General features: G+C 39.1%; 1 protein-coding gene across 1 annotated transcript in view; it reads right to left on the reverse strand.

Moving 5' to 3' along the window:
• Positions 1-26,974, reverse strand: part of stau2 (staufen double-stranded RNA binding protein 2) — a 102,672-nt gene extending 75,698 nt beyond the window's left edge. Inside the window, exons 1-6 of the mRNA XM_080865409.1 lie at positions 26,878-26,974; positions 25,043-25,250; positions 23,484-23,614; positions 23,066-23,225; positions 20,484-20,619; positions 4,862-5,021 (exon numbers count right to left, since the gene is read on the reverse strand). Of these exons, the coding sequence (XP_080721535.1) occupies positions 4,862-5,021; positions 20,484-20,619; positions 23,066-23,225; positions 23,484-23,614; positions 25,043-25,241 (786 nt within the window). The 5' untranslated portion in view covers positions 25,242-25,250; positions 26,878-26,974. The remainder of the gene's footprint in view (positions 1-4,861; positions 5,022-20,483; positions 20,620-23,065; positions 23,226-23,483; positions 23,615-25,042; positions 25,251-26,877) is intronic.
• Positions 26,975-27,203: the final 229 nt, after the last annotated feature.

Below are 27,203 nucleotides of genomic sequence, written 5' to 3' on the forward strand. Positions count from 1 at the left end.
TTCTTAAATTCGTTCCCATTAATGTTTGAATTGAAATCTTTCAATTTGTCATCACAGTATCCTCTGCTGATGATAAAACCTAGTTTGCAACACAGATATCACGTCACCAGGCACACAACAAGGGGTTTTTTGGTGCTATCTGTTGATGAATGTAGCCGTCTCACTTTTTGTCTGATTAACTCTGAATGACTGCAGTCTTTCCCTTTGGACTCCTTTCCTTTTCCTGCCTCAGTACATGACCTGATGGCACATGACTAACACTGTGAGGTCTCTTAAAATTCACAGGAAGGAGTCCTACTGCACCTACCCCACTGGGTTAAAGACATACAGATGGTAAGAGGCATGTGTGACTAACTTATGCTGAGATATACGCCATATTCTATTTTGGTCTAAGACACTTAGATTGGCATTAATCACACAGTAACATTAGTGTGATATTGATCATAAACATAAAAACAAGGTCACAGGTTTATGAATCAGCTGTTGCTGCCTAGCAATTGCCAGCAACTTTCAGCAACTACTTGCCAATTGGTCGGGGACTAGCAACTGGAGACATAGCAGTGTGAACTCAACTCAGGGATAAGAGAAAGAACTTGTAAACTGTAGAAAATTGTTTATACCTGCAAGCAGGTAAAAAAGTCTTTTTTAGACCTTTCAAACAGAATGAGGACTAAACTTGAGGCTGAAACAGCAACAGTTTTGTTACATAGTATTAATTAAGTTTCAGAACAGAAATGTGAAATAAATTTAATGTGAAAACAAAACAAAGCTAACTTGCTGCTGATTGGAGTAAAGGCTGTTAAAAAATAACATGGCCTTAAGGATGGACACTCATCCCGTGATCTAAATATGTAGAGAGGGCATAAGTAGCACACAATGATGCTACTTATTCCCCCTCTACACAAACAAAAAACATTTAAAATGGATCAGAATTTAATTTAAGGCAATTTAATGCTTTTTTTATGCCATTATTATTATTAATAGCATTTTAAAGACACAGTTTTACTCCCTCAAGAGAACTTTAGAGAGCTGGTTAGGTTTAAAAAAAATAAAAGGTGGTGACAATGATTTGTTTGGTATTTATTTTTTATTTGTCACAACTATGGCTAACTAATAAATAAGCACTGCTATACTATACAATACATATCTAATGTGCTTAATGCCCTGTATAGACACGGACATGAGAGAAACTTGAAAGTGACTCAGAGCACATCTCATTTTTTTCCCACTGCTCTCATTTCAGTTCTAATTTGGATTCATATTTATCATGATCACATGTTTCTGTTTCACTGATATATTTGATTAATAGCATAAATTAATCTCAAAGCTGCATTAACAAGCTGCTCGATAAGTTTGGGTGCAAACCAGAATGACTAAGCAGACCTGGCAACCTTCCAGTGACAAAGACAAATAGAGGGCTAACTCTGATTCCAGCAATTCATCTATTTATATAATAGTATATAAATATAAGTATAAGAAGAACCCATACAGAACTCTCAGATATTAACAATCACCTTGAAGTAGCTATTGTCAATGAAAAGAAGAAAAACATTTCATTTTTATATTTAGGTCAACTGATTTTAAAAGGGATCATCGAAGGATAGGAAGAAGGGGCTCCCAGAGGATGAAAATGAAATTCAGTAAAATTAAAGGCAAGCTTGTTTGTTTCACAGAGCTTGCACCTTGAGCTTTTAACTTTTCCCAGAGCAACATGCATATACAGAACTGTGCAAAAATCTTGCCCTAGCTATTATTTCTTTAAACTTTGTTTCAAGGAGCCAGGCTTTCTTGTAATTTTTGAAAGCAGTCTTGACGAATTCAAAGTTTTTCTTTGGACATTACCTGCTTTTACAATTTACCTGACCTATTCAGAGAATATTTTGTTTGTTAAGACGCTTAACATTGACCTATGGATCATTCAGGTGTAATTAATTTGGTACCTAAATCAAAGGAAGAATGAGTGCATGTGCATCTACACATAACATACAATTTAGCAAAGAAACAATTTGTTATGAGCAGCCTGATGCAAAAAACACTTCCTCTTCCCATGTCTTTTTGCACCAACAAATAACTTCTAACCAAACACTTGTCCCAACTCCAGGATGTTGTGCAGTATCTCCTTAAAAAAAATGTGAGGAAACTGATAAAGTGGAGGACAAAAGAACAGTCATCAGGCCAATCATCACTGTCAATATGTATGGAGGGAGTCAGGAGAGAGGTCTACAGTCACAGTGGAGTCTCTGTCATGGTTCGAGGCTAGTACGTTTATGAGAATGCATCATTTTTTTGAAAGAGGTAACTTATATGGTAACATATATTTATGAGTATAGTATCTGTTTTTTCTATTAAGAAACTAAAAAAATTACTTACTGTGCCTTTAAAGAAATGACAAGATAGCTTTTCTAAGAGAGTTCAGGCCTGCATGTTTGCATGTTCTAATAGGTCACTGCACCTATTTCCCAATTTCCCACCACAGTATAAAGAAACGAAGGCTAGCTCAAAGCTAAACTCACTAGTGGGGATATAGTCATTCATTTAAGCATTTAATCATTAAAATTGCAGGTGTTTTATGATTCCCGGGAATATATCTTGTTGCCCCACTGGTGTATAAACAGTATAATTACAGTGTCATTGATATTTACCTGCGGTCTTCCTCAAAATAAAGGTTTGACAGCCCGTGGTGAAAAGAAACATTTTATGCCGGAGGGCGCCCACTTACACATGTAGGATCACACAGACTCATGCAGAGACAGAATGAAAGACGTATACTGTAGACAGAATGTTCCTCAATTTGTAAATCAAGACTCAGAAGCAGCAGCAAACAAAGAGCTCATTTATGGAGGCCGACGCCACAAGACAGCAAGGCAGGCAAGTGAGAAGAGCCAAAGCGTTTTGAATAACCATCAGCGATGCCAGGCTGTGAGGATATGGGGTAATTTGATTTCCGGTGGGAGATGATAACAACAGTTAACAGCTATGCCCGAGGGAAACTCTGGAAAGGTACAATGACACTGGGAGTAGGCAGAAAGAAAAGCACAAGAAAAAAGAAACAGGGGAAGAGAAAATAACCCTGTGCCAGGTGCAAACTAAAACTATGGAGATTGCAGGGCTTAAATTATACATTGGAGTAATTAGAGCTGAGGTGAATCTGGATTCAATCTGATGAAAGGTGAATATGCAATCATCTTAGCAACTGCAGAAATATTACAAAACATGATTTAGAGGCATCCTCTAAGCAACACCAAATCAAAATAAAGAAAAAATCCTTCCACCTTTAATTAATGAAGGCGTTTATAACAGTGGGTAGGATGAAAGCTGCAGATGAGGCTCCAAAGAACAGAGGAACAATCTAAGTGTTTATTAGCTTTGCCAAAGCTTAAAAAGCAGCCATAAGATGTCCAAGACTGTGTGCTCGTGGGTGCTGGAAAGCATGTACAAAGCTCTCAAAGCTGAATTCTGTTGATTTGTGTTGTATTTGTGTACATTTTAGAAAATTACATTTGCCAGTTTAACCGAATGTTCCCCTTAAGTTGTCTATAATCGGATGGACTGACAGCTACCACTGGATTACTTTGATGCAGAAGAAATATTTATAACTTGAGGATTCTCAAAGCTGCAAGGTTTTGTGAATCTATATGTTAAAATCCATCCAGACCTCCAGAGAGTCATTCAAAGACCCACTAAAGTACTCAAAACTGCCTTTGTAGTAGGTCCTGCTACACTAGGTGAAAGCAATACCCGTCACGTTGATACTGACAGTGATACTTGTTGTGCAGAACAGGTATCAGATTTATATCATGAATAGCAGCCAGGGCTTTTATTTGGTATCGGTTTAGTAGGAAACTCATGGTACTGAACACCACTAGTTTCAATTCTTTTTCAGTGTATTTCAACATGCCCAAATATAAGTACGAGCCAACTCCATGTGTGTACACTCCCCAGAATAAGGATAAAGACTGTAAAGAAAGTACACTGGATAATGAAAACACTTTCTCAGAAAAAGTGACGAGACCAACAGGACTACTGTCCAGTCATTGAACTCTAGTCAATCCTACTTCTGAACCAAATCAAAGTAAAGTTCAATGTCGCTTTCAACAATTTCAATATGAACTCTGAGAACTACGTCACTATTTGTAGAGGAATTTCTGAATCTGTTTCAAATCTATGAGGTCCTGGATGGACTCTGGATGTCAACAGTTAACATGATTTTCTGTGCGTGTACCTGGCAGTACAACTGTCTTGATGCATGCTCGGTCATCCAGGTAAGACAATCACAGAATGTTCAGATGCTACCCATCAGCCTTCCATTCGATGCACCAGTAGTATCGATTTTCAAATATTCTTGGGTAAAATACAAACCCCAAGTTGTTCTCTGATGCATCCGGAGCGTGCATCGGTGTGTGAATGTTCGAAAGCACTTACATAGGAAAAGTGTAGAAAAAAAGTGCTTGTATGAATGGGTGAATGAGGCAAGTTGCATAAAATCGCTCTGAATTCTCAGAGAAGAGGAGCCCTATATGAGAACCAGTCCATTTACCAATCCTAGGTGACTTCCTTCTTGAGTTATCACATTCAGAAGATTTTCTGAAAACATGACCTCTGACCTATGACCTTGAGGTCGAGGTCACTGAGAGTGGAACTTGTCTGAGACTTTCAGTAGATGCATCTATGGAATGAATTAAAAATCTTCCATCAACTTGTTCTCAAGTTATCACATTCACAAGTTTGGTTGTCCAAAATTGTCCGTAAGTCAATAAGACTCAGTCAGAAGTCAGTAGAACTTAGTAAGTGCAGGTTAAACATTGGGAAATATGCAATGTTATTGTAACCTTTCTGTTTTTATGTGTTTCCGCGTGTTTACCTGTGGTGGCCGCTCAGGGATGGGTTCATTGCGGAGGGCTTGCAGGGCCTTCATGGCAGCGTTGTGTCTGGCTGCTTGGCGAGTGCGTCCCTCACCAATAAACTCATGACTCCCTACAGACAGCTGCACATAGAAGATCTTAGGAACAGGATAATGGTACCTGGAATTTAAAAAAAAAACCCACAAAAAAACATTAGCAAGAAGAGAAGATGTATCACGAAACTAGTAGTGCAAAATATGGCAGATCAGGAGTGCACATTAAAGGACATTAAACGATCAATATGTCGCCTTAACCTTAAGCGAAGGTTTACATCCGCTTTAAAAACAGATGCTAGGGAAAGAACTGGCTCTAACATAATGAGCCAAGTTATCAATTCTCACCGTTTACACCATTTCCAAATTAAAGGCCCACTACTTCATCAGGGTCAATTACTACACAATAGCCTGTTGGCCAACCACTTGAAAAATGCAGTGCTATTGAATCTCAGCTCAGGCATGCAAAACAAAGCGCAGGGACATATATCCTCTCTTCTTTCTTCTTGCCCCAAACATAGATTATTCTCTCTTTCTTTGGGTCCTGACAGAGTGGGACTGAGCTGTCACTGAGCAGATTTAGAGGTCTGCGTGTGTGATACCCCCCTCCCGGGTCAGTAGGAGAAGGGCTGAGAACGTCTGCTGGACTGAGGACAAGGAAAGAGAAATAGTGGGAAAACTAATAAGAGAAGAGAGACGTTTTTTTTTAATATCCGCCGCGCTGTTCACTTTCTTCTCTGCCAATTTACACTTATACTCATGAGGACATACAGACACCATATGTGGTCGACACAAATGGATAGGAGCAGTTAAGATTTATGGAAATGGGTCTTGACTCGAGTCTGGTTCCCAAACTGTATTTAATTTTTTCGTAACCTTTTATATCTATACTAAGTAAATACAGTGACATCTTTGTCTTGTACAACGACTGGTTGTAGAAAACTGAAACTGCCTTTAGAGATATACAGCTTTCCTTTTTTCTGTGTTCACATTTCTATAGAGCAACATCCCACTTGGTGTCATAGTCCAAATAACTGATTGGGTGCGTGTGGGAATTTGGGGAAACCCAAGAAGCTTGATGATGCTGGACAGGAAAATCAGCGTGCAATGGAAACTTTTGCAGTTTCTGTCTCAACAAACTGCACACATGCACGTTATTAAATGAAAAGGTATCAAGGCCTTATGTTATCATTAATTTATTATCTAGTGTCGTACAGTACAACAACACAAAGAGCTGCCATGCTAGCAGCTTCCAACAGTGGAGCACTAAGCTAATGATAACATCACAATGCTAACAACATACTGAAATTTACCATATACACAATATGAGTTGGGGTTCACAATATGGGGATCATGGCCTCAGTTCAGTTCAGTTCATTTTTATTTCAGTTCCTTTTGGGGATTAGATATTTTTCAGGGATTTAATCTCAAAAATTACAGTGGCTCCACCGTGTCATCATTAAAAATTCACCTTACTTGCAAAAGTTCCCCAGTTTAAGATAGGGAGGAGACACATTTTTTAAAAAGTTACTGTGCTAGTGCCAGTAGCTCGAATAAATGGTTGGGTTTGGTGAGGAAGAGCAACTGGCGTCAAAACCTGTGCCAAATTAAATATTAGGATCCATCCACGTTGGTGATCTCTTGGGGAAACATGGGAGTAACCGTAAGTACCTTCTTAGTCAAAAACAATTCACTGTGGACAGTTGTGGCCAACTGTTTGACGTAGTGACAAACATGCTCTTACTTTTAAATTCTTCATCGACTCCTGCCTTGTTCCAAGATGTTATTACTTTGGAAATTCCAATTTTACCATAACTGATGGAAACTGCATCAAGTGCCTATGTAATTAAGAACCAACAATAAAATCTAACTTGAAGACTTCATTAAGATTAACACTGATAATTGTTTTACAGTGTTCAATAAAAACATTCGTTCATTACTTACAGCATCACAAAGGTCTCCTAGAAGAAATTCGAGCCATTTGGCAACCATCTTGGTAACATTTCCGAGAGATTAGTTCAAGTTAACAAGAAATGAGTGGGAGAGGCATAACTTTGACTTCAACACTTCACGACTCACCAATGAAACTTGATAAAATGTATAAATATTTGGCTGATTGTGCCACAGATTAGGGTTTAAAAACATTTTATACACTCACAAGTTAGACTTCTGTTACAGGTTCCTGGAGTTTGTTGACATTACAGCTCAATCCAAAGCATCTGAACAAATGTCACAATCATGTTGTGTAACAACATGACTCACTTGGCATTACAGCTTTTCCCCATGAATTTCTTTTCAAAATGATTAAAGATAACATATCTGTTACAGTTACACATTGCTTCTTTTTTAAATTCTCCTCCCTTTTTTCCCTTTTTTGTCTTGAATTTTCTTAATGTCTTGCTCAGCAGGCCTAAGAATGAGTCAGCATATTACTCCCAGAATTCCAGCAGGTCTTTCTCCAGCCCACAGGCCTCCTCTCATTCGTCTGCTCTCAACTTCTGGCCACAGGGGCCTTCCCTGGGCGGGGGCCTGTCTGGCCCTCACACGTCAAGTGTGGCCCCAGGGTCTCAGAGGACATGCCAAGTGCAACATGGGCTCCAGCCAAAAGCGCAGAGCTGAGACGGGAGCAGCTGGGGCTGAAGCACTGAATACAGGTGCAGAGAAGAACAGAAAGAGGAGTAAGAAAGAGAGAGAGGAGTGAGACTGAAGGAGAGAAGGAGAGAAGAAGAAAGGGAAAGAAAAGAAAGGGAGAAGAGAGAGAGGGGGACGTGGAGGGATGCCTGTGGGAGACTCGACTCCACAACGTGGGAAAGTAGTGGCTTACACACAAGCAAGTAAGCCAAGAACACAGGCGAGCACATATACACTCCGAAAAAATTACACACACACGGCAGGAAAATCACATTAGTGCTCGAAAGAGAAACACCTCAGCTAAACCAGCATGGTCTGTGTTATCAATCATTATTTTTGTTGTTATTACTGCTACAGAGAGCAAATTGAACCAGAACATCTGAGGGAATGTTTGGAAAATTCTCAAAAGGAAGAGAAAAACTATTAAAAAAACAAAAATTGTGTCGGCTGATGACGCAGATGAGTGCATGTGCGTATCTAGTTATGACTCAAGGGAAAAAAAAACCCAAATGCTGCAGCTCAATCAAATGATAACTCATCAATGTTCAGCAGTGAGTAATGAATTTGACTTTGAAGGCACAACCTTCCCTGCGGCTCTCTTTGATGTTGGCCATGTGATATTACTTTTTCATCTTAATCATTCAAAGACTTATGTCTGAACATACAAAGAGACAGATACACTCAAAGGTTCTAGTTTTTTTCCTTCCAAGGCCACACACAGGCCTGCTGGGAAATTGGACATTTGGCGTATTAATTATCACTAAAAATGACAGTGTGACATTTGAGCTGGAAACCATTTTCAGTTGCATGAAAAGTATTTCCTCTCTAAATCGTTATATGTTATATATGTTCCTAAATGAGCTGATTTCTCAGCCTCTACCTTGACATTTTTATTATTTCTCAGTATATTTATATTCACAGTAACAGACTTGTTTTCATTGCCTGTAAATCTGTAAATTCTTACACTAACGATATGTTCACACACTCACACAGAGAAAAATACCACTGTCAGAGAGCCTTTACCACAGGAAATTTAATAAAAATGTATCACACTTAAAGCTAGTTTTCCTTGCCTTCATTTTTCAAGTTAGGCATCATTAAATATACGAGACCCATCATCCAAATTAATCAAATCAATTCTGCACAGTCAGTAAAAATAAATAAATAAATAAAAATCAATATCATCAATAATGTAATTCAAGATGGCTCAAGGACTTATAGAGATGGCAGAAAGAGAAAAAACAAAAAGGTAAGCATGACCTCAGAAACACTCCACTATCATGATGTCATTCAACTGTTCTTCAGTTATTTGAAAATATAGCGCAACAATATCGTTTGTTATATAAAAGTGCATGTTGCATATAAATGAACGCATTTACAGTGGAAAGATGAATTTGTTGTTTTTTTTTGCAGATTTGATTCTGTGTTGAGCTGTTGCTCTGAAAACATTTTTACAGTTGGGCATAGATCTATGCTGCTGGGTTCATTTGATTGTGCATCTTAAATATAACACACATGTTCTTTAAAATATGCTTTTAAAAAAGCTTCCTTTGGCTGGTCTCTTGTTTCTAAGGGGTCGCAACAGTAGATGGATCTATATTAGTGATTTGGCATAAATATTTAGGCCCGTCTTGAAGCAGGGAGGAGACACAAGTCCTTTGTGTGTTAACTGAATGTGTTAACCACTACACTATGGTTAAAAAAACATGTATTGCATGGGATAAAGTATTTTTAGCCAGTATCAGTATGGTGTCATAGGTCACATTTCACATTAGAGTATTTTTTCTCTAACAAAAGTCTTTTTACTATAAAAGCTCTAAATCAGCTGTTGAGCGACGGCTAAGACAAGATGACCCGTGCTCTCTTCAAACATGTTTGACTAACAAAGCCTAATTTGGTGCGCCCCATGCCCCCAGCCCTCTTATAGGAAGTACACTTCATAACTTTCAGTGGAAACAGTGCAGAACAAAACATTAATATAAGATTAATACAAGATGGTGGAAGTGGTGATTAATGGTGAGCGAAATATTTATGTGGCAAATTATGAGCCCCTTAATACCAATCATCATGGTTTTGCGTTTAAATAGAAGTTGCATCACCTTCTCACTTCTTTACCATCTTGAAATTACTACTTTTAATATTAAATTGTACTACAGCTTGAAAGGAAAACTGTTTTCCTCACACCGGTGTCATAAATTTCACAAGGCAATGAGTTTAGTCCAGAATCTGAATCCAAAAGAAGCCCTTTGGGACATGGCAGACAAAAAAGATTTACAGCATGAAAATGCAGCTGACGACTCCGAAGAAAGGAAGTGACGCTGTCAAGTCAGTATTCACCAGAAAGAATATTTACAACAACTTGTGGAATCTCTGATATGATGAGTTAAAGCTATTGTGAGAGCAAAGATGGGCTTTACAGATTTGAAAGAAATCTATTACGCTCATTTCCAGAATAATTCTTAGACTCTAATAATGTAGCTTTGCTTCACTCACAGTTCAAAATAAACCTTATTTAACTCAAAGTGGATCTTTACAAAGACACTCGCTTCATCCACTATTTGAAACCAGCTCTTTTATATCCTTCACCTTCCTTATTAGCCAGCTTTCATCTGACTGGATGCCCCTCTCAAACAGAAGGTTTCAACGGGAGGTGGGTGGGGCCTCTGTGCTCACAGCGGCAAGTCTGGAGCGCCCTCGGTGGCTGTATAAATGGTGGCAGGGCTGTGGTGATGTCACAGTTGGCTCACAAAACAACCAATGTGGCGACCATAATGGGCCCTCTCTACTCTCACTGACATCACTGGGAGAAAGGGTTCGAAAAAACTTCCTGAAACTCAACATTAGAGCATTTTTAAGATCAAAGATTACTTGCACGTTCATTGATGTTGTTATTTTTATAACTTGAGCATTAATGATTATAAGAGTCATGACAGAAAATAAGGAAAATCAAAAAAGCTCTGTTTTAACAAAGGAAAAATACTGAGACCCATTCCATTTAGCCCATCTACCAAAAGCTTTAAAGTAAGTAAAGCATCGTTTATGTGTTCCTCTTATACATGGGATGAAAAGGTAACAAGTCTGCTACAACAAAATGCTGCAATGAGAAAAAAGTGGGCCAATCAGACACAGATAAATGACAGAGCATGAATGAGGGAGAGTACTGGCCTACTTGTCTTCCAGGGTCACTGAGCTTTAATACCAAGATCTGCTAACCACACATACAAACATGAATAGCGGTATGTATGGAACCACATTTACACACACACTAAGCTTTTGAAGGGGGATGGGACTGCACTGGAAGCAAAAGGGTGACAGAGATCTGGGGGGAAAAAAATACAAAAACTTGGACAGACTCATTCTTCCACCAGCTGCATTTTCTTCCAAACTCCTGCCAGACCTTTACTTGTTTTCTCTCCCTCCCAACTTCCATACTTCATTCCCTGTGTCCATCATTGATTGCTCTCCTTCCCTTCAGCCTCACGCGATTGCACATGCAAAATACAAAGCGGTGTGAGAAAATAGCCCATGTTGTCAAGTAAACACAGTTTTCAAAACATCTAGTGTCATGGTGTTAGGTTGTGTATTAAGATTTCTTTGGACCCTGTCTGAGGTTACAAACCACTAATCCACATGGGAGAAGCTGATCCAGTGTGATGTTCGAGGAGTGGTTCCAAATGAAAGCATTTTTTTGGCTCTAATTGCTCATTAAGCATGATTTCTGGAACCCCTGTACATGAAACTCAAAAACAAAGATTATGGGTGCTTAACTCAAATATGTCCATGGCCAATGTCTTCTTTTGTTAATAACTTGTATGAAACACTACAGACGTTTTTATTATATATTCAAGTTCTTTAAGGGGGATCTGCAATGCATCTAAAACCGCTGGGTAATTCAGGGTTATTTTTTCTCCCATATATACTGTTATACCGATGGATGCGATGGATGGATGTTGATCAATGGATCAACATATAGAAGCCAAAGTTTCTACAAGTTTTGATACTTTTGGCTCTTTCTGATGTCACTAAGAGCGGCTATTATTAATATGGTTATATCAGGCACACAACTGAGGCTCTGACCACAGAAGACGGGCAACAGTAACTCAAAAAACCCTTTGTTACAACCAAAGTATGCAGAAGAGCATCTCAAAAGACACAACAGGTTGAAGCTTGATGTAGATGGGCTACAGCAGCAGAAGAGCACAGCAGGACAAAGACTGGAAAAACGATGCCTGGTCTGACGAGTCTTGATTTCTGCCACAACATTCAGATGGTAGGGTTAGAATTTGGCGTAAACAAAATAAAAGCATGGATCCATCCTACCTTGTATTTATGGTTCAGGTTGCTGCTGGTGGTGTAGAGTGGGATATTTTCTTGGAACATTTTGGCCTCTCAATCAAATAGAGCACTTCTAGGTAATGTGGTAAAATAGTGCTTGTGTGACGCTATCATATCAACATGGAGCAAAATGGGGACTGTTTCCAGTACCTTGTTGAAGCCATGAAGAATTAAGACTGTTCTGAAGGGAAAAGGAGGTCCAACATAGACCTAGCAAGGCGTACCCACTAAAGTGTCCAGTATGCATAAATGCTCTCTGTTATGTTGATCATTAGACAAAAACAGTGACAGCCAAAGACCACCCAGAGCTTTGAAAGTGTCAATGGAAAGCATTTGTTTATTCCCTAACACCAATTTATAACCCATCTAAATCTATACAAATGAAAAATAAGCTTTTGGTTAAGGGGCTTGAAAATGTAGCTTAAAACAATGTCTGGCTTTAGATTTTGTTTTTAATACTATATAGACAAAGGGAGGTTTTTGAAAGCACAAACAGAAACAGAAAGGAATAATGGGAGAGAGAGAGAGTGTGTAGGATCTGTGTCAGTTTCACAAAAGTCACAATAAGTGCTACTCAGTGAGTGGTTCCATTAGGCAACTGTGACAGAGATAAACCGATTTGCTGTCAAGCCTTTAGTGTTATAGAATTTAGAATCTCGTGGCATTTTAATATAAAAACATCAAACATACAACAACGTGTCAAATCACTCAGGTGTCCAGTGAGAGAACTTTAGTAAAATAAAGTGTCGACCTAAGACTGAAGCTCTCATTTTATAGTTCATTTAGCATCCCTTAAAAGCTAGTCTTGCCACTCTTAGCCCTTGACGGAGCCATAACGGCAGTTTTCATTATAACTGGGAGAGAAAAAGCTGTCCATGTAGAGTCACCAGTAAACTCTGCTAAGAAACAATTAATAGTCTTGGTGACTTTCCATCACAATAAGGTTCAAAAAGCTTTTTTGCCCCATAGGTTGAACTTCTACTGTGCATGTAGAGTGCTTCACGACGCCAAGATGATTGGCTAGTGCTTCTAGGTTCTGCAGATGACTGGCTTTTGGGGGGAAGGGGTGGAATATGTCACAAGAACTGCCACATTCAGTGACATAAAATTTTCCCATAGATTTTTGTTCAAGATTCATCGACTGGTTTGTCTCTCCGTTGCATTAAATCAGAGATTTAATATAACTAAACCTTACATTCTGTAGATTTTCATTAAAGCTCACCATGGGAGCAATCTATTTCCTCCCTCATATTCCTCCAGTGTAATGCATGGCTGTGTCTTTGTACTGCAGACAGCTGGTGTCTCTTATGGACAACTCAAATCACCGACTTTAAGGACAGAAGATATTAATCTGGAATAACGAACAGGCGCTGTGCATAAACCAAAGCTTTCATGACTTATTTTAATTAAATTGTCAAAAATGACAGTGTTCATTGTTTTTACTGTTGTGGTTTTCATTTTCTACAAGAGATTAAAGCTCTCTTTGTGCATGCTCTGTAATCAGCGTGCTGTCTTGGTGCCCTCCTTGTACTCCCATCACAGCTGTGTGTAGGTCCTGCCCGCTCTATTGCTGAGCTGCAGTGGTGCATTAAGTACTGTTTCCATACATGATAGTATCATTTATAGTAGCGAAACTGACAGGTAGCATACTCCAGGGAAAAATATTAATGTGCTAGAGTAAAACAAAAAACAAGGCTTGATTTCATTAGGTTAGTAATAAAAGCAACCACTGGAAAATAGTCTATTCGTTAATAATCTGACTGAAAACAGGCATCGCGTGAATAATTCTGACTTCTTAAGCACAGAAGACTGTGCCAGTGTGCGCAAACCAATTATACCACTTGTGCATTTATGTGACATAGCAAGAAACAGTTCTTAGCCCCTGTGCCCTTTTAGTGCCAATTGTTAAGTCTTGGGTGACTGAGAGGAATGGCTGGCTGAGGATCAGCATAAAATCAGAGCCTTCTGTCCTCATTAAGAATATTACTTTGAGACCTGCTGTTTTATGTTCATTGTCATTAAAAGGGAAAAACTAATTGCTTTGTTAAAAAAAAAAATCTCATGCCATTTTCTGAAAATAAATACTACGAATTTCTTATGGCCAGATTATTACGATGTGGTTTCTGTGTCAGCCATTATGCCTGTCACAGTTTTTACTTTGTATTTTTATACCAACATCTCTAAAGCAATATGCAGCACAATTTTTGCCATTTAATGCATCTAAAAATTAATGAAGCACTCTAATTGAGTGCTCCAGGCATCAGATAGGAGACAGTATGTATGAATATTTGCATACTATACAACTAATAAAGAAATAAAAAATAGCAAATTTAGTGATTTAGCAGCAGGCTAACTAGTTAATTTATCGACAAAGGCAATGTTCTAGGCAATACTATTTATTTCTCTTTATTGCTTACTGCTCTTTGAGTCTTTCAACCAGATGAGAACAAAGCTGTTTAAACAAGCAAATATCCTGCTGATGTGTGCTTAAAAGTGTTTTTTCCCCTTTTTTTGGCTGAACTGTGGTTTGCTTATGCTGAGAAAGAAACACAGTGTCAATTACTTACTGTACAGGATGTAAAATAAAGACTGGATGATATGATTCCACTTGTAGGACCACCAAAGAAGAAATGCAGAATCATTTAAAAAACAAACTCTGTTTTGACTTTGCACGCTCTGAAGAAAATTATAATGATGCAAGATGACAGTTCCTAAAAAGGAGGAGATGCATATTTCAACCGTGTGTCTGCTGCTGGCTTTATTCAATTCAAAGTAAACCAAGGATAAATTTGTAATAGATTTGTGATATTTCTGTAATCTTCGTCACATCTTCCAGTAATGGATCCAACTGCAGCAGAATGATGATTGTGATGTGGACCTCGTTCAAAATGTGGTTTAAAAAACTTTTGAATCTGTTTTCCCAGAAACAGGAACCTATCCGCCTACAACGACTGAGGTTAGAACATCTGGGTGTAGCCCTGAACTATAAACTAAACTGGAAATGTCTATCTACAAAACAGTTGAAACACTTCTTACAGGTATAACACCTTTAAGTGCAATTTGCCAATCCGTATCCTGGTGGCAATGTTTAAGAAATAATCTAACAGTCTAAATGAGATCACAAAAAACTACAGGAGTTTTTCTGGAGACTACACTAGGTGCACTCCAATTTACAGACATAATGGGTGAACATAATGAAATTGCTGCTGTTAATACTCTGCAGCACCAGAAAGTAGGACAGTAATGTGTCCCTATGAGCTGATGTGCATTAACCCGTGATGAACCATGCCAACAATGGGTGCAGATGTTATGATGCGTGTTATGTGGTTCTGGTGTCTAATGCCCTAAATAAAGAGCGATCCAAATTACTCAGCAAACAGCCAGGAACGTCAACCATTCCTCTTGACAGATGTTTACTGCAAAGTACTGATATTGCACAGCAACTAAGGAGGTAAGGCTAATCGCTTTGAGCGCTGCAGCAAAGTGCACAATTTCTTGAGAAGAGATTCAAGTGTTATTTTTGCGAAAAATGCACAGACGTCAGTTCTTTGTAAAAATGCCTATTTAGTCCTCTGACTCCCCCTGACAAACATCCTAAAAGGCAGCATTATGAAATGTGATTCCACTGATTTAGCCTACTTTGTACATCATGGCCTCAGTTCCATTTTTAAATTCAATGCATCAAGGAAGAAAAGGAGGAGAGGAGGACACACAGGGATACACAAACAAGAAAATCCACTCAGAAGAGAGGAGATGAAAGGAGAGCCCAGACTTCTTTGTCAGTGAGTCTGCTGAGCACAAATCATTCCAAGCATTTGTTTATGTTGGATCTGTATTTCACTCCTCCACCCCCAGTCTCTTCAATAAAACACTGCTTTATGAGTTTACACCCATTTGTGCAATTAAGACATGTTATCCTTTAGACTGGATTTCCGCCAATGTTAATTTATCTACTTATGTAATTTATGATTTAGAGACACACACGAATATGTGGAAAATTTTTAAGGAATAATGCAATAGGAGTAACTCCTCTGAAGTTTACCTTGGGGGGTTTGGATGGGCAAGAAAACTGTATCTGTAATGCCTTACTGGACAAAAGAGCACACAGTGTCCCGATTAGGCCGTTTGAGACTACAAAGCCCAATTGGCCAGAGAGCACTACAGAAAAATAAACCTGAGTGGGAGAAAGTGAGTGAAAAAAAGATGACTGTGTGTGCAAAGGGAACCTCGGAGGATATCTAATACCTCCACAGTAGAGGAGATGACATGAAATGTTGAATATAAAAAAGCGCTCATGGGCAGATTTGCCTTTTCAATGGGACAGGTTGTCCCAATTAGAAATGTAGATGACAAAGTACACCTGTGCGTCTGTGTGTGCCCTTTGTGTCTGTGCTGCTGTCATTGCTGTTTGATGTTATACCGTTTTCCTGAAGGCATGGGAAGGGTACTCAAATATCCTTCCATTGCAACTGTCTCTTCTTATAGTTCTTACATGAAAGTGATTTTACACTGACATTTCCATACAGCTACAGACCAAGTCTGGAGCACAATTGTAAGGCGATTAACCCTTTACATGATGTGACATTCAACAATTGAGGAATATGCAGCATTTATTGAGGCCTGTGTATAGACCAAAAAATATAAAATTATACCTGATATATTTGTAAACCCTGAATGTAATTTTTCACAGGACCTAAAGTTAAATTTGTTCCCTCCAGTTGTTTGTAGGAGTCTTTCTTCTGTGTTAATTACATACCTTTAAGCATCATACAGCAGCAGGATCCATATGAGCACCTCCAAAGCTAAAGTTTTGCATACATTTTAAATATGTTCAAGTACTGTAGTCTACTTATAATAAATTGTGGACATGGAGGTACAACTGATCAAGAACAGTGAGAACAACAGCATTCTTACTGTTCTTACAGCATAAAGAACAAGAACAGTAAATAACACTCGAAGATGTACTCTTTTTACCCGAAAGAGGTTAGCGTCATACAAAGCATCACAGAATAAACCATCTTTTTATAGCAACCATCCTGAGGATGAGTTTTTAATTCACCGTGAGTTCGTCTTTTTTGTTTATGCTCCCACGCAGATCATCTTAGCAGTGGCATCATTGTGTACAGGGAGGCGTTTCAAAAACAACATGCAGATGTAACCTCTCTAATCATCAAAGTGACTAACAAAGCACAGCAGCAAGCAGCCTATTAAAAATGAAAATGGATTTTATTATACCATAAAAATTATTTGGATGATTTATGAATGTAAAGAATTTTCACTTAATTGTTTTTTTTTCTTTTTTGTTTTGCCCTGATAAATAGTTCATTAGTTTAGTTGGGGTATTTGAGCTATAAGTGAACTCTCCGCGGGACTATTCAAAGGGGGACACTGGTACAAATAACCCAGTGGCATTAATAGTGAATATAAATATTCTGCCCTTCCTGATTTCATGTAATTTTATGTATTGTATAACACTATTTCAAATTATTTTTATCATAAGTCTACCAATATATTCAAAGCAGGCCTTTATGTGTAAAAGCATTCCCTGTAATTATTGCTGATGTGCACCCATGTACTCAACCCTGAAACCAAACACACGAGACATCCCATTTAACCCTCAGTGTAGGCTCAGTATTATTCAAGCCCCCTTTTATCTGCTAAATGCTCTATGTTCAATGCTCACTAACTGCAAAATGGATCAAATGTAGTGGATTTATCAAAGTTATTCCACTGAAAACAAGTGCCTGCTGTGACTGGAACCAAGGTCAGTAGGAGCAATGACATCGAACCACTACATCCATCCAATGAGCTAGAGGCCACTAAAACGTATCTGTGGGTTTCTCAATACAAGTAGAGATTTAATAAACAGTAATGTTTCTCACAGTTGATCTAAAAATGCTTTACAAACCAAAGCAAATTGGGTCTTTACTTATTCTCCTACATACAGCAGACTGGCCAATATAATATAAAACAGGCACTGAATTTTCAGCAGTAAAGGTGAGTCACTCTTCCTCTCAGTTTCCTACAGAGAAAGCAGTAATGGCCAGCGTAGTATCTGAACATCATCACAGGAGGAAATGTCACAGTGCAAAGCACCCCCAGTATTTCAGCCCACTGTTCTTCCAACAGACATGATGTTGGTGTCATAACCAAATGAGGACTGAGAGGAGGTAGGCGGCTTCAGGCCGCTAAGCTTTGCTCTAACAGGGAAAGTCCCATCCAAATTCCAACTCTGACAGAATGCAGGATGCAGGCGCCCCGCCCCCCTGAGATCAGAGCAGCAGGAGGAAAGCTGGGAGCGTCGTGGATAAACTGGAGGAGCGCAGTATGACTCATTGGAATCAGGTGTTCCAATGATAACACAGGGGTTGTCCGTGAAAACGGTTGATGTAACCAGATTTCATGATAACACAAATATTTTCCGATTCTGTGATCATTTTTTTTCATAATCACTCAGGCTAAATTTCCACACATGTTTCATAGCAGCTCAGTAACTGACTGAGAGAGCTGATCACTGTTGTTCAATGGTGTGGTCACGTCTGGATGATAGCAGAGATGAATCACTGATTTAAAGATGGACTTGGATGGGAAAGAATTATGCATAAGTCCTTCGCCATAAATAAGATTCATTAAGACTGATAAATGTACATTTCATATTATCGCTGTATTTTCTCATCAGGGCACTTTCTGAATGAATCAATACTGGTCTGGGCGGTGATTAGCGCGCTGATAGATCATAGCCAGACTGCCCTTTTAATGGTCAGATTTTCCATCAACATGACTTTGGATCACTCTTATTCATCATAATAGGTAAGGGCATGGGCATGAGGAAACCTTCGTTTCCCTGCACCATCATTAAGGTGACCGATTGTGGATATGGCCTGTCACTCTGCCACATAGTTAGTCATCTAAGTAAGAGAATTCATATTCAGAAGGTCTTACTATCATTAATCGGGGCTTGACTACACTGAAAGAAAGAGACCTCATGGAAACATAATGACCTTGGAATAATAAATGTCTTTCTTATGTCACTTCTGTTTGAGACACACACGTCCTCCAAACCCCTTTCTGCTTCCTTTACACAGTGCCATAAGAAAACAAAACAGGCCATGAGGAATAGATACTGCCTGTCTCCACACTGTGACATATGACATTGACAGACAGATGCTGGAAAACAGATTTTCTCCTCTACCCCATTTATCTTTCACCCCTGTTTGCTCCTGCATGGATCAAATAGTAGAAGATGTAAGCCAGATGCTAGACTGTCTCCTAACTACACTCTGTTACCCAACAGTGCAACTGATTGACTGACATCTTTTAAAAAATAAACTGCGCTCAGCAGAACTGATGGCAGAATGCTGCACCTATAATAACATTAATGAACAAAAATATAGATGGAAAAAAATCTCTTCTTCATGACATTTCACTTTGCTTAGTGCTTTAATATTGAAGATGTTAATTTAAAATCCTTATGATTACAACACTGAACCCATACACACAGAAAAGCTTTCATAAATTCACCACATTCCTAACTTGCAGGTTACAAAATGGGATCTAAGGCCTTCACTAGGCACCTTGAAAGAAGTGTTATGGGACTTTACATGAGGAAACACTGCCACCTTGAGGGGATTATAATGCGTCCTGAAAATAACACCAAGTATGTCAAACAATCCTAGATGAATACTAACTTTATTAGGAACAGTGCACTTTTTGGAGCCGCATAACTCAACTTCTGTTAAGTTTTAATCACAAACTATGTCAGTATTTAAAATAATATAGCATTTAGGAGACTAATTAATATAACTAAATGTAATGTTTATCCTAAGCTGACAGTTGAGTAAAATTGTGAAGATACGCTTGTGGGATAAAACTAAAAGCCAAACAAACTATTTGTGCACTGTCCAAAACAGAAAACAGATTTCCCATTGTTTTCCTAACTGGGAGTAACAGGGTATACCTGGATTAGCTCAGCAAATTCACAGACCTACATAGCATTTCTCTCCTGGGGGAGAGGAGATCATTAATTGCACCTCTGTGGCACTTTTACAGAGTTTAGGAAATGGTCGGGTGGCTCCAGCACAGAAAAAACAACGAAAGAAAGTTGACAGAGACAGAGTGCACAGGGAACCCATGAGGGCACCACGTTCATCAGTTTAGATGGAGCGGAGAGCCATGCCTGACACACATTTAAGCCAGTTGGGATCAAAGAAACATCATCTAAAATTTATCAAGACCATGTCCACACCAAGTCAGATGAATGTCAAAGACCCTCTCTTCCTTTGTATATTACCGCAGATTATCGACACCCACAACAAAGAGAAATGCTAATCTTGGTGGTTGGATAAAGCATGTGCTGTTGCATTAGAATCAGCAAGCATGTGCTGTTGTTACAAACAATGCAGCAGTGATGGTAAAACAAAGAAAACCTAAATCTAACTTTGGTTGGGGTTCCAGGTCGAAAGGTGAGTATAAAAGACTTTACTTAAAAAAAAAGAAGCTCATCTTGTCATGAATAATTTTCCCCCACCCTTAAAGGTTGAACAATAAACCAATCAGCAAGTAGCTTTGAAACTAAAATGAATAACAGCTGAGCCAATCAAATCATTCATTTTTGGGAGCTCACCTTTGGTTAAACATCCCTCTGAAGTTATAATTGGCTCTGTAGTTGGGCATCGGCTTGGGATCCAAAGGCCTGTAGATAGCCGGCTCCCCTCTCTTCATGGCCAGACCATTCAGCTCAACTGTGGGTGTTATACTGCCTGTGTGAGTGAGATTGCAGATGCAAGCACGGAAAAGATTAAAACCAAGACAGGGAGGTTTTTAAAAACACTGATGTGAACTTCTTTTTCTGGCAGCAGCAAACAAAATGGCTTAAAATGGTCCAAGCAGTCTAAAAAGATGGAAACAAAATATTTTCTAGAAAAGGCACACAGGCAGAAAGCTGCACTGTGCAGCCTAACATTTGCCACGTGAAACTGCATTCTAAGTAAAAAGTACCCTCAGGATGCATGCACCACTAATACCACCACTTCTCAGTGATGTTGCATAATTTATCACAGGATTTTTTGGACTTTCTTAATCCCATTAAAAGCCTGGCTTTGAGGCCTTTTACCACTACAAAGTCGCAGAGGGCAAGGGAGGTAAGTCCAGACTAGTGGTATTAATTTGGCTAGTGATAAACTGTAAGCCTGTTCCTAGGTTTTACTGAGACACTTTATACTGTTTTTTGTTGTTTCCTTGAACATCAATTATCTGAATATTCCCAGTTGCTTGGCAGCAATGCTGGGAAGAAAAGTCACTCAGATGAAAAACCAAAATGCCCCCTAAGTACATAAATGCATTGCACTTTAAATTCATGATTGTACAGACAGGTATAAATTAACTTCCTCTGTAAATGGACTTTTTAGCTCTATCCAGTGTGCTAACATCCAATCCATACTTTTATTTTAACACCAGACTTTAAAATGAATGAACATTAGTGAGTTTCAATTAAAAAAATCTAAACATTGTTTCCAATTTTAGGAGGATGAGACAAGGCGAGCTACTAGAAGTGTAAATGCATGGGTTTTAATGCTAACTATAAATTCCTGCAGATGTGTGCACACAGAAATGAACAGCACAAACTTGGTTTTAACCATCTGCAAGAAAATGAAACTGCTTCTGGTAAACAGGTTAAAAAACTGAAAAATGTTCACAGTGCTGTCGTAATTTTAGATCTTGTTCACAGCAAACTGCCATAAAAAAAAGCACAGGATTGATTCGTGTCTGCAAATATCTAGGGTAAACTGCTGGAGTCTAATATTATGTCAGATGAAATGCAAAATTTATGTTTGCACAGACAGATGACTGTAGATTTTGTCTTTCATCTCCTACGTGGAAACTAGGGAGTGATTTTACCATGACCAGTAAAAATAGATGGAACAATTACAACAAGATGTTTCATATGGTGACCAGACTTTAAAAACTGTGAGCCTATTCTTGACAATGGCTCTGTTCCACTGAAGTATTTTAACAGTTTGACAGTAAAGTGGAGTGTATAATCCCAAGACCTGACCCTGCAGCAGCTTTATCAAGTTCATTCATTGTTTATTTGCCATTTATTCCATTGGATACTCTTGTCCACAGGATGTGGACCCTAACCTTTTTATCCATGTATCACTAGCATCACAAGTCAGTAACTCACTACAGCCTTTTAAACTGCCAGTAAGTCCAATGAAGAAAAGATGAAAAAAATGTGTCCTTTTATCTGATCTTCACTCTGTTACACTCTTAACTTTTTGATTATTGGCGCATATTTGCTATTCCAGGAAGCATGGTAGTGACTATGCCTGCGTGGGTTGTCTCTGGGTACTCTGGCTTCCTCCCATAGTCTTAAGACATGCTTGTTTGGTTAACCGGTGATTCTAAATTTGTTACAAGTGTGTGTGTGACTGTCTATCTCTGTCTTTCACCTTTCAACAGCCCAGATACGCTCCAGCCTCTCAATAATCCTAAGAAGTAAGTAAGAAGCAAAAAAAAAGAAGAATGTATAGCTTTAATATTTGCTGGTCTATGATTCCAACTTCAAACAGTATCAATGAAGAGGTTAAGCTTTTAAATGTTAGACATAGTGCTAGCAACTAACTTTAAGATAGGCCCGGATTGTGCTTTAGGATAACAGTGGACCAAAGAAACAAGCTTAGCTTGAGAAAAATTCCTCCTTACAACAAGGTTAAAAAATACTGTAAAACTTTTGGAGGATGAAAACCTGCTTTGTTGCCCTCAAAGATTTGAGAAATCTTGACACTCTTAGTTAATGAACAGGGAGTAAAAGTACCTCCTTCTTGGCGGCCTCATTCTCCCTGGATCTAAAGGCAATATCTTCTTTCTGCTGCTACAGCTGAGCCACAGCCCAAGTTAACATTTAAGTTCTTCTATAAGACATACAGTGTTAATTATTAATTTAATACCTAATAATATATGAATAGAGTGCTGTCTATTTTTCCTGTAAAAAAAAGACACCTCCATTTTTAAGAGTTTAGCAGATTATAACCAAGCATCAACTTGTTTTGCAGCTTTTTCCAAATGGTTCAAACATTCTTCTTGAAACTATAGCAGCTATCACATGCATAGCCATAGAAACAGTAAAAGGTGCAATTCATGGTAATCCTTCCCAGCCACTTGCTTTTTTAACAGTTAAAAGAAATTCAGTTGTGGCTGCAGTACCTGGGTTACTGTTGATGTCAGCTTTAGGGGAGCGGGGCGCTGGCCTGGGAAGGACATTCTCAGCCAGTGCTTTGGCAGCTGTGGAGTGTTGCGCCTTTTTAATACTGGTGCCCTCTGCCTCCCACACCTGCTCCCCAAGAGTCAGCTGCACGGTGAAGATCTGGAAGTGACACCCAGAGAGGAAGACATTACCCAACATTTTTATCAATATCCTTGTTACAGAACTTTTGGCAGGAGTTCGGTGCTCTCAGCACAGCCAATAACTAATTACTAATTACAAAAAGTGCAAATGCTTTATTTATTTAGCACATGTGGATGTGTGTCAAAACAAGAATTACACTGAACTACCTCCTGAGATTTATTAAATATTATTCCATATTGACATGATAACGCTACATCTGAAAAACTTTTTTTTTACCTTAGCGTGTGCAGGGCCTCTCTCATTGAGGAGCTTGTACTGTGGTTGGATCCTGTTGAAACGGGCTAACTCATTCACCAAACACATTGGAGTTTTCTCTTTAGGGTTTGCCATGTTCTCCTGGGGCGGGCCTAAATCATATCAGAAGACGACATATTTAAAAACATGGTAACTAAAGCACTCATCTATCCATCTTCTTCCACCTATATTCATGAACAAGTATCATTTTTTAATATAAGAATTGGATACTTCCACTGAGTGACAAGGGATGAGATATTAGCAGCGGATACAGCCACTGGAACACTTCTAACTTGCAAATAAAATGCAAACTTGTTTTATTTTTATATGTAATTAAGGGGAAAAATCAGTAAACAAGCACTTAATAAATAACTAATAAATGAATCTGTTTATAGGACAATATTGTAAAGTGTTTTTTCCTTCGTGTTGTGGTCAGTCCGTGAGCTACTGGCTTATAGTGCAGCAATCGTGGCTCAAGAGTTGGCAGTTCGTCTCGTAATCGGAAGGTTGCCGGTTTGAGCCCCGGCTCGGACAGTCTCGGTCATTGTGCCCTTGGGCAAGATACTTCACCTACCCCTCTGTTGGCCAGAGGGGCCGATGGCGTGATATGGCAGCCTCGCTTCTGTCAGTCTGCCCCAGGGCAGCTGTGGCTACAACTGTAGCTTGCCTCCACCAGTGTGTGAATGTGAGAGTGAATGAATAGTGGAATTGTAAAGCGCTTTGAGGGTCTCGAAAAGTGTTATATAAATGCAATCTATTATTATTATTATTATTATAGCTAACATATGACAGGAAGTGTTGGCAGAAATTCACTTCCTAAATCATTATTAAAGAAGCAGTGGTACCGAAACGTTTCTGAATTTAGGTTAGGTCATGAGAAATAATGAGCAGTAAAAGGAACATGAGATAGAGCCCTTTAGGCCAGTTACCTAATTGCCTAAAGTCAATTTTTTATTATAGAATAACTATGCAAACACACACATTGTATTGTAGACTTGGGTACAACTATAACCTTCACACAGTTGTCTGTATGAATCATTGTTAAGGTCTTAAATCTATACCAGTATTATAGAGTCATAATATATTATGACTGAGGTTATGAAATTTTCACAGAATAACTCACTGAATCATCCCCCAAAATGAAAACACTAATGAAATGTAGTCCATCGTTTGTTGGAAATCACAGAAACTATTGATCGCTGAGCATGTACTGGCCATGGAAAGCCAATAGTCAGTGTTTTTGTTTGTGTGCGTATGTGTAGTTTTTTTTAAATCACATTGCCCCCTGTTGCAAGAGTGAAACCAGGAATCAAATATTTTAGCCCTTCAACACTCTATTTTTTGAATAAGCAGAAATTTAATAACACAATTTTACAGATAAGCAGTTAAATATCAACCACTGCCGTGGGTGATGGTATTTTATTTGCAAAATTGTTAACCTACTGTAACAGTTTTTAGTTTTCATAGATAAGTAGCAACTCCACACATGATGCAAAATAATAACTAATTTCCCCTAAAGACAAACTTGGGGGAAATTCTACCTGGCGGTGTGGCAGACACAGGGGCGTCCCCATATCCGACTGCAGGAGCAGGGCAGGCGGGTGTGGGGGCCGGGCCTGTGCCATTGACGGAGGGCTGCAGACCCAGGGATCCTTGACTGGCCATGGCCGTTGGAGGGACTCCAGGGGAGAGGCCAGGACCAGCCAGGGGCGCTGAGGTCTGTACTTTCACTTGAGCCATGCTCTATTCCTGAAAGCAGAACAAATTTGAAAGCTTTTGTTAGAAATACACTTACTACACTGTAATTATAACTACTGAGTAGTTTAAAAATAAAAGAAAATCAATATTCATTCACTAGCAGTACACAATACTGCATTAAGCATCTGTGAATCTGAGCACAAATGCACATGCACAGTTTAAAGCTAAATGTCATTTGACAGATTTCTCTGGGCTAAGCCTGGAGAACAGACTTCAAACTGAACAGCCCTAGGCCTATCTCACATTCTGATCCACTGGCAGCTAATACACCCAGACAATGAACCTTTATTTGAAGGAGCTTTGCTCATGTTACGGCTGAAAAAACTCCCTGGCAAAAAGGAGGAATCCGCTGGTTGTAGCCTGAACAATGCAATCTATATTAAACCACATTTTGAGGGACACAGCCCATTATCAAACAAATAAGGGTCAACAAATATCAAACAACAGAATGAATTGTAGTATTTATTTATCTCTTAAAATATGCATGCAATATTTAGCAGAATGCAGTTAGACACAGTACACAGGCTGTGACTGTGTAATTTAAGTAACATAAGCATATATGCTACTGTGTGTTTTTGTCTAAAACAAAATCATGATTAAGGTGATAAAAAAGTCTCTAAGATAAAAAACAATTGCTCCAAAATGGCTCCCACTTTTGAGTCACACAAATAAGTGGCAGACAGTGATCGGAAATGAAGGAAATACTTTGAGCATCCCCACAGAGGTCAAAACAAAAGGTCAAAGCTGAGCTGAACCCCTGGAGTTTTGGAGAAATTCAGTGTCATCCCTTGGACACTGCATGAAATGCTAGCTTTGAATATGGCACATTCAGGTTTTTAAATATTGCATATCTGATTTTGCAGGTGTCACTTCTCTGTATTGTTTAGGGACCATGTTTGAACTGGTGTAAACATCAGCCAAGTTTGCACGGTCAGAAAATAGCTAATAAGGTTTAAATGCACCACAACTGATGTATCTCTTACTGTAATATGACTTTTATTCATTGCATGTCATGAAGTTATTCCTGTTTAATTCGTAGGTGCATCATGCCTGCCCGTGGGGTACTTGTGGTGATAGTCCCTCTTGCTTTTCTTTTTACGCTCTCACAGCAACACGCACAAATACAGCGGCAAACAGCTGCCTGTTTGCACGGCTGTCTTTCACTGCAAGTTGAACATGGGGGTTGTGTTACGTTGGGGTTGACTGGCAGAGCTTCAGTGCTGTCTGCAACCCCTGAACATTTATTACTGTGTCCAGCTTAGCAGGAAGCTAACGTTGCCAACAAGATATACGCCGTTTCTTCCCAATGTCAGCTCCTAAAAACACGCAGACAGAATAGGCAAGCATGCATGCTGTCATGAATATGCCTTTATGGTTTCCCCAGATGAATAAATCCTATCTAGCCACCCCCAGTTGCGATACTTTAGCCGGTTAAAGCTCATCATGGCTGATCGGCCGAGCACCCTTCTTGCTAGCATCTCCAAACCGCCCCATCCTTCTCGAAATTCTGGGGATTTTCAGTCAACCCTGATATCATATACGAGTTGGCGACAACGTGGCAAATAATCCACAGAGTATCCGACAACTATGGGAAAAATATTTCAGGACATTTTTTTACCTTTATCCAGGGCCAGACCCCAGTTACACCTCCAACATTGGCAAACACTAAAGAGAACTGGATGGAAGAGGAACCGACCACCTTATTTGTCTGGGTAAAAAAAGAAATGAAAATACGTGTCACTGGACTCAACATGGCGTATCCATGTAATATTTCACGCATAAAGCTTGTGTTTAGCTAACCTTGTTGTGGCTGCATATCGCATATCGCTAACGTACTATGAGTGGAGTTTGAGGTGAATTTTGAATGAAGCCACCCCCGCCGCGGTAAGGATGGTTCAGTCCTGGTGCGCTTCCTCGGATCCCACAGTGTAACTTTTGATTCAG

The sequence above is a fragment of the Rhamphochromis sp. 'chilingali' genome, assembly GCF_963969265.1.
Source record: "Rhamphochromis sp. 'chilingali' genome assembly, chromosome: 18".
Classification (NCBI taxonomy): domain Eukaryota; kingdom Metazoa; phylum Chordata; class Actinopteri; order Cichliformes; family Cichlidae; genus Rhamphochromis; species Rhamphochromis sp. 'chilingali'.